The 8,940-nt window shown below is 47.9% G+C and overlaps 1 protein-coding gene across 2 annotated transcripts in view; it reads left to right on the top strand.

Moving 5' to 3' along the window:
* The window catches only part of WDFY4 (WDFY family member 4), a 252,587-nt gene that overhangs the window by 210,175 nt on the left and 33,472 nt on the right, over positions 1 to 8,940 (top strand). For both annotated transcript variants that reach the window (XM_059899978.1, XM_059899979.1), the window contains 3 exons: positions 5,361 to 5,403; positions 6,759 to 6,878; positions 8,804 to 8,921. In XM_059899978.1, coding sequence (XP_059755961.1) covers positions 5,361 to 5,403; positions 6,759 to 6,878; positions 8,804 to 8,921 — 281 coding nt within the window. The remainder of the gene's footprint in view (positions 1 to 5,360; positions 5,404 to 6,758; positions 6,879 to 8,803; positions 8,922 to 8,940) is intronic.

The raw sequence follows: 8,940 nt of genomic DNA, 5'->3' as shown, positions 1-8,940 counted from the left end.
AATCTGTAGGTCCATCCATGTTGCTGCAAATGGCATTATTTCATCCTTTTTGATGGCTCAGTAATATTCCATTGTATTTATATACTACATCTTCTTTATCCATTCATCTGTCAGTAGACATTTAGTTTCCCTGTCTTGGCTACTGTAAATAGTGCTGCTATGAGCATAGGGGTACATGTATCTTTTCGAATTATGACTTTGTCTGGGTATATGCCCAGGAGTGGGATTGCTGGATCATATGGCAACTCTATTTTTAGTTTTTTGAGGAACCTCCATACTATTTTCCATAGTGGCTGCACCAATTTACATTCCCACCAACAGTGTAAGAGGATTCCCTTTTCTCCACACCCTCTCCAGCATTTGTTATTTGTAGACTTTTTAATGATGGCCATTCTGACTGGTGTGAGGTGGGTCCTCACTGTAGTTTTGATTTGCATTTCTCTAATAATTAGCAATGTTGAGTATCTCTTCATGTGCCTATTGGCCATCCGTATTTCTTTTTTGGAGCAATGTCTATTTAGGTCTTCTGCCCATTTTTCCATTGGGTTGTTTGTTTGTTTTTTTGTTGAGTTGTATGAGCTGTTTGTCTATTTTGGAAATTAAGCCCTTGAATATATCGTTAGCAAATACTTTCTCCCATTCCGTAGGTCGTCTTTTCGTTTTGTTCATGGTTTCCTTTGCTGTGCAAAAGCTTGTAAGTTTGATTAGGTCCCACTTGTTTAGATAAATACATTTTAAAATACAGATATGTAAAACCTTATAAAAATTAAAGCCACTCAGTTTCAGCATCTAGAGGTAACTTTATGTTATATAAACTTCCAGACTTTTCATGCATCGACAGCATCAGGCTTATGGCATGGTTGTGCAATAATAATTTGGTAATTTTGCTCATGTTCATTTCTGACTCCAAATATACACAAGTTACCAATTTGTCAGGTAACTGCCCTCTAATCCAGCCAGAACAAAGATTTTTGTTGTCGTTTTATTTATTTGCTTTTGTGCGCTTGTCTTCAGAGTCAGGGCCCGGGGTCAAGGTGTGGTCCGGCAAGCGCTCTGCACAGCCCGGTGTGCTGGGCTGTCATGGGTGCCTGCACCAGGCTTCAGCAAACCCTCATGAACTTCCCTAGTCTGCACCCCACCTCTTACCCCACCTCCATTTCCACATCTGAAGATGGAGATCATGGCTATCTCATTGAGTCTTTGTGAAAATTAGACAGTTGACAAAAAGTCTTTGCAGTTTCTAATGCATTAGACAATTATTATTATTGTTTTTATGCAAAATTTCTACATGTTAAAGAAATAAAGACAGGAAGTTATAATAGGAATATTATAGAAGGTCAATATCCTGTTAATTCAGCAGGAAATCTCTGAACTGCAAGAATGCCTGTCTATTAGTGGATTTCTACTGACCTACAGTCTAGATCTGAAAACTAGGCTAAACCCAAATTTGCTTCTGAGGAGGGAAAAAGGAAGGGAGTGTGTTTCTATTACCAGTCTCTTGGCTCCTCGTGGAAAACTCTGCCCACCCCGCAGACTGCTTCCCCAGCATGCTCCTCCAGAGCCGCACCCCGGCAGAAGGCAGGGCAAGATGCTGGCCAGTACTTGCCCTTTCTTGAGGCACAGCACAAATCATTAGTAGATACATTTCTAGTTTGCCAAGATGAGTGAATTTTCTTCTCCTTGTGGTTTGTGTTTTCTTGACACCTCTTAGTTACTCACTAACCCATTTCACCATGGCCTCATGACTGTTTTGCAAATAGAAAAGACACAGGAGAATTTGGAGAGGCATCAGGCTTTTTAAATATGTCCACTTTAGCTCAGGAGGCCCAGTTTCCTTGTGGGCCCTCCCTGGATGTCTGCCAGGTTACTGTCTTAGTGCCTAAGGACTAACCATAGCCCGCTAGTCCCAGAGGTGAGGAGGAGGAGGATGGGCAGATCTCCCATGCCTTCCTGGGCTGAGAGGGTGCAGCCTCCAGCCAGATGAGTCCCTTGGCAGAGACCCTTTTGGCCTGGGCTAGCCCACCCTCTGAAGGCCCCTGGTAAGCTTCTCTGCCAGGCTCCCTAGGGAAGATGTGAGTTCCTGGGCTATGCCCTGGCTCACTCTGGGAGACAGGCTCAGGGTAGAGTGGAGGTGTCAGTCAGGTGGAGCTGGACCAAAGAGGTGGAGTCAAAGGCAAGATGCTGAGGCAAGCCGTGGGCACTGAAGTAGGAGTAGGAAGTGCCCCAAGGCCACGTGACGGCAGCACTCACACTTCAAACCACTTCTAGGAGTTCAAGGACATAGATGTGATTTAAAGTGAAGCAGCGCAGATAAAAATCACCTCTCAAAATAGAGAAGAATTTGAACCCAGCCTAGCGGTTGACCACACACAAAGTTCAGCTTGAAGATAGTGTCCCGTCTTTGGAAGTCATCCAGAGGAGTTTAGATACCTGTCTTGGGATGGGAGTGAGGTTGGTAAGATGTCCTCTGTGGGCCCACCGTGCTAGGCCACCTTCAGGTTAGACAGAGTGACCTACGTAGTCTCAGTGACTTTGAACTCTTCCATTCTTCTCCACACCATCCCAGGTTGCCCAAGGGCCTGGACTCTTGCCCCGTAGACTCCATGGCAAACCCTGAGCTGACAGAGCAGGAGATCTGATTCACAGGTGGCACAATTATTCTAAGATCTTACAGAGTGGTACTGGCAGAACAAAGCAGGTCTTGACCAGAAGCAAATCTTCACTTTTACACTACACTCTTCTTCCTCCCAGAGTAAAAAAAAATCAACCCTGCTCTAGGATAGTGTCAACATCAACTAGAACTATGCCCATTGAGGGAGCCCTGTGTCCACACCTATGCTAGCCTGTTCCAGACCCATGGTTACACTTGCTCCCCAGCACTCCTGGGTCAGCCATGTTTGAAGGATGAGGTAACAGGAGTTCAGAGCAGTCAAGTGGTGGGGGCAGGATTTGAACCCAGGTTCTAGTGACTCCAAACCGGTACTCTTTCCCGTGCTGCCTCCCTCGGACCTTGGAAGGGCTTTAGAAAGCCAAGAGCCATCTCTGGCACCTTGTTTAATATAAAATTTACACTATAATAATGGAATAGTGCAGTGTATCAACTCTTAAAGAAATACTTTAATCACCAGATATTTACAAAATTCACATAAACCATTCCAAGAGTTCTGTAATTGCCTTCAGATGAACATGAATTTTTTAAAAAACTTTTTTCAAAGAGAACTCACCTTTGGTGAGGTGTCTGGATGCTGGTAGTGGCGTCTTTTTCTGATGGTAATGAAATGATAGATCTTCCTTGGCGCTCATAGCTGATGAAATGAGGAGTGGGATGGTAAATTGCCTTTATCTTACGCATACCATTCCGCTGGGTGGCAATGTCACAAAAGACCACAGATAAAATTCTAGAACTCTTTATGAAAAAGATAAACAGAGGCTCTCTCGTTTCCTGGATCTTAACAGGCACGTTTTGCTCCCCTATTCCCCTTCCACTGTCAAGATTTCTAAAATAAAGTAGCAAGATTCTCAGGCTTTGCCATACCATCTCCACATCCTTGTAGCTCAGCCCCACATCCTCCGAAAGGCTCAGAACACATTCTTTTCCGAGGTGGTTAACTTTGCTGTCTCCAGCCTGGGTTCTGTCCTCATTTACAACCTTCAGAGCAGTCTGCCTTCTGGAACTGGGGTAGTGGCAGGCTCACAGACAGGGCGGGAAAGCCACATCTTCACTTGAGCCTTTGCAAGCTAATGCAATAAATGTGACCATGTTTTTGCCTGTTTGTTGTTGTTACTGTCTGCCTGAAAAAAATGGCCCAAAAGGATGATTTCTCTATTGGGGGGAAGAGGTGAATCCCAGCCAGGGAGTTGCTTTCTGTTTATGGAAAGTCTGCCAAGGAAAGTATTGAATGAGGAATGGTGGGGAGCCCGAAACAGATGATGTGACAGCAGTGCTGTGACGGGAAGATGAAGAGTCACTGCCCCTGCTGGGGCACTCGGGCAGCCAGGCCTGTCCACATGAATGCCTGAAGCACCCTGGTGCAGTCCCCGTGGGTGGAACGTCCCCGTGGGATGCATGTGGGGGCGGGGTCTGTGGGTACCTGAGCAGGACTGAGGCAGAGGGCATGGCTGGAGAGAGGCAGGACTTGGTTTGGTTCAGTGGAACACCCTGAACAAGAACCTGGTTTGGGGAGTAGAAGGAGAGTCTCAGGGAGACAGAGGGGGAAAGAAAACACAGCTAGAAAAGGAACCAAGTGACCTCAGAGGCCGAGGAACTGGGCTCTACAAATTCCTTCTGAGCGGAAGGGGCATTTCACATGGAGAAGGTTCCTTCCCACGCCCTCCCCAGCACTGCATCCTGTTACACTTTTACATTCTTCCCTACCACATGGGTCAAAAATGGTGTTTCTTTGGTTTGAATTGTGTTTCTTAATTGTATTTGTGGAAGCATAAATCGGTGCAGCCTCTTAAAAGGACAATTTGGCAATATGTAGCACACTTGAAAATTCTCATAGTTTTTAACCTAGTAGTACCATTGCCAGAAATGTATCTCATGGTTACACTCACAAAGATTCAAGGCATGAAATCATCATGAGATGTAAGTCTCATAAATCACAGAGATTTATGTCTGAAGATGATCACAGAAACATCATTTGTGAGGACAAAGCCCAGCACGGCGGAGGCTCCCACGAGTTCCCATCCATCTGTATGAGGGTGTCCTGCTGTTGTGGCCATAGGGCAATGTGGGTCGCCTCCACCGTGCCGTCAGGCCAGGGAAGCAGGGAGGAGACCCGCGCAGATAAGATGATCCCACATACCAAAAACATTTGTTTAAAAACTGCTTGAGCATATAGACTGGTATATGGCTAAAACTCTTCTGGAGATTAACTGTGGATACTTCCTGAGTGGGAGCAGTGGTTTGTAGACTATTATTTTATATTTCATGACCTTCCATATTGTTTGCCTTTCTTAACCACACACATATATTCACATGTGACATGTATTCACATGTGACATGTATTCACATGCATGTTGTGCACATGGGCAAAGAAGGCCAAGATGCGGCTGTGAAAGCCCCGTGTGGGGTGTGAGGCCCCCGAGTCTGCTTCTGCACAGCCCTGGGACTTCTTGGGGCCACGCCTCAGGCAGCAGCGCATTCTGGCATCGCATAAGAGCAACAGGGATGGCAAGAACCCAGCCTTCAGTAGGGCAGCGAGGGGGCAGGGAGAGCTTGGGAAATAATCTTGCTGCCCTGGGAAGTCTGTGGTTCTCCTGGGTGCCCTGGCGCCACGATGCCCCAGAAAGTTCCACCTCTTCCCCCATTCATGCCTTGAGATATTTGGTCACCCCCATCATTTTCTGTCCCACAGGAGATACCCCGGCTCCGACAGGACCGTGCTGCAGAAATGGCAGGTACAGTGACCCCTCAGAGGACTCTGGGTCCAAGGAAACCCTCTGGGAATGCAAATCAGCAAATAGCTCAGGTCCCCAGGATGAAGAGAGAAAGCATGTGGATGGATCAGAGGGATCTTGTTTTTGTTCTTTGTTTTGTTTTCATTTTATTGCTCTTTATTTTATTCTTTATTTTTCTCGGCCACACCACGCAGCGTGTGGGATCTTAGTTCCCCGACCAGGAATCAAACCAGCACCCCCAGCATTGGAAGGCAGAGTCTTAACCACTGGACCGCCAGGGAGGTCCCAGGATCTTGTTTTCTTAATTTGTTAAAATGTCCCAAATATTTCTCTGAAAAGATCTCACTGATTAAAGGCGATTCTTGAGTCAGAGCTGGGGAGTGAGAGAGAGAGAGAGAGTGTGTGTGTGTGTGTGTATGTGTACACAAACCCTGTATACACACACACACACACACACACACACACACATGATCCATCAATGAAGGTGTATGTGTATAAATGAACACACAACTCAGGAAGGCACAGCATTCACTTCTTGTCTTGGGAAGTCACACGTGGCTTCCAGACTGGATGAGCTGACATTCAACCTTGGGTTCTCAGTGGAAGGAAAGGACCCCAAGAGAACCGGCCTTACAGATCACATAGCAACAGGAAAGTAACTCTTGGTCACTCAGGTCCAAAATCCTTTCCCAAGGATCAGGCCAAGGAAAGGAGAGACCGCAGTATTCAGGTCCCATCAGAGATGATGGCTGCACTGGCTGCTCGTTCACCCGTTGGCCTTGATGAATTTTTCCCAAATGCAGTCCCTGTCTCCACCTGTGACATCTTTAAGCAGAGAGCCCTAAGAGTGAGTGTTATCCAAACACGCACGGTCAGGAGAAAGAGAGTTCCTGAAGTCCCAGAGGAAGACAGATCATTCAGCCTGCTGGTGAGGGCCTCTTTCCCGGTGACTGCAAAGTCCCCTCAGCTTATGTTTTCAATCCTAAAGAGGTCAGCAGTAAGTTCACCCAGCATTTGTGCTATTATTTTAATCAGCTTTTGAGTATCACCCAACAGTTGACACAAAAGAATGCTTTAGCCTTCGCTTGGACTGCTGAGTTGTATTTTTTTTTTCTTTTTTTCTGGCTGACTTTGCTTCCTGACCATGTTTGCTTCAGCTCATATTGGAATTAGCGTGGCCTCCCCAAGTCGGGCCAGTTCCAAGCACAAGGTGCACGGGGAACGGCGCAGGTGCACGCTGCCTGCTCCCACCCACACGATGAGGCTTTCCTGTGCAAGCCTGGGAGTTAGACCCCCGTGGCCCTCAGGAGGAGGCCAGCTGTGTTGGGTTTATCCCCTCTTTGACCCTTCTGCAGAAAAGGGACATGAGCAATTTCGAGTATCTCATGCACCTCAACACCCTGGCTGGGAGGACCTACAACGACTACATGCAGTATCCAGTGTTTCCCTGGGTCCTGGCTGACTATACCTCGCAGGTACGTGTTCACGTGGGTGCTGTGCGGTGTCCTGTGGCTTTCTGACCCTGACGACCAGGGCACCCGAAGTCACGCAGAGCCTCTGCGACACGCTTCAGTCCACCTGGGTCTGAGGGCTGCCCTGGGCTCAGCCCCTCACCTGGGAAGAGGCCTTTGGAGTCTGGCTGCCTGGTTTCCTGTCCCAGCCCCACTTGGGGGATGATCCACACGACTAGGACAGTAGTTAACATGCGCCCCCGAGGGCTTCCTGGCTCACTCACTACCATGAAGGCAAGAGATACTCATCTGCTGAGATACTGCCGTGGACCAACACTGGTCCATCAACTGAAGAGGGCCATGAAATGTGTTTCTAGAGCCAACATGTAGAGAGAGAGAGAGAGGGAGGGAGGGTGAGAGAGAAGAGGAGAGAGCAAGAGAGACACAGAGATACACAGACCCAACGAGGACAAGCTCCTCCCCCGTAACCTGACTTCAGTAACTGAGATGATGGTATGTGGACATCACCCCGGATCTAGACCGGGACATGTAGCCATAAGGGAGGTCAGTGGCAGCACCAGATCATCGGCTGTTCTGACCTCTGTCCCAGGACCTCAGCAGGCAGGGGAGGGAGGAGCAGGAAAGCTGGCACAGCTGGACCGAGGTGACGTCACTGGGGGACGAGCAGGCTATGGAGCAGTGTCCTGACCACCTAGGATCTGGCCACCAGGAGGTGTGCTGGGCTGTGTATGTACAGGGCAGAAGGTGTCTGGGTCCTGGTTCAGATCAGCCTAGCCAGTCCTGCCTTGAGCTGTTTAGATGGCTGACCCCCAGAATTTGGGAAAGGGACCTCAGTTTTTTGTGAGCTCCCATCCACACTTAAGACACTTAACACAGCAAACCTTTTCTCACCAGCCGTATGTTGCTTCTTATTGCACTAGTGATCGTCTGAGGCCCAGGTATTTCAAAAACGAAACTTGCCAATCCCAGCTTCAACTCACATGTTGCTAAGTGGTGGGTCACCAGCCCCTTTTATTTAACCCATACCCTGTATTAAAATTTTGATTACTTAACAGTGTTCAAAAATTGGGAGATTTCTCCTAAAAAGCTGGTTTTCCAGTATCTTTTGGTGAATCCAGAGATCTGGCAACTATGAAGCCCCATTCTGCCCTGGCAAAGTCAGCTGTAGCTGAGTGTGGGTCTCCACAGTGCCATGACTCACGGGGGACTCAGGAGTGCCCGCTTCACTCCCTTCCGCGCCTGGCTGTGGCAGGTGAGGGATGGTGGCAGACCCTGCCTCCCAAGAGAACTGTGGTGATTCACTGCTAGTGAAAAGGAAAAAGGGTGTAAAGAAACACGTCCTTCTATAAAGACATGCAAACCCCAAGGACACCCAACCCTGAAAACTCTTCAGGGCTCCACTGTTGTGTATTCCAAGGGTAGGGGAAGGGTCACCATTACTGCTTTCATCACCCGGAAGGGAGTGCGCCTTCAGAAACACGAGGCCCTTGCTCTCATTTCTTCCCCAAACGGATGACTTCTAAATTCCTAGAAAATCAGTGTGATTCTAAGCAAGAACCCTGAACTATGGAAGCAAACTGCTCTGTGAGGGCAGGAGCCAAGCGTCCATTGACAACAGGAATTCTTTTGAAAGTCTCTTGGGTAACTGGTGGCTATGTTCTGATTTGGGTCAACTTGGAACAGTTCAGTCTGAACTCAATCTTCCCCTCCTCTCATTTTCTATCTCTCCCTTATTAAGTCTTTGTGGATCACTGGTTGTGGGGCCATAAAACCCTACCAGGCCTGCTAATCACCGGAGGAGGGGGTCGGACCAAACGGCAGTGAACCAATAAAGAGAACCATAAAACTAAAGAGCGTGGCTCCGGCAGTCTCGCTGGGGCACAAGAGGGTCCAGGGGAGTTAACTCCAGTTGCACATCTGCCTTCTAGACATTGAACTTGATGAATCCCAAGACTTTCCGGGATCTTTCGAAGCCCATGGGGGCTCAGACCAAGGAAAGGAAGCTGAAATTTATCCAGAGGTTTAAAGAAGTTGAGAAGACTGAAGGTGGGTAGATGCCAGCTTG

Source organism: Balaenoptera ricei, chromosome 16, assembly GCF_028023285.1.
Source record: "Balaenoptera ricei isolate mBalRic1 chromosome 16, mBalRic1.hap2, whole genome shotgun sequence".
Lineage (NCBI taxonomy): Eukaryota > Metazoa > Chordata > Mammalia > Artiodactyla > Balaenopteridae > Balaenoptera > Balaenoptera ricei.
This window is presented reverse-complemented; position numbering and strand designations above follow the sequence as displayed.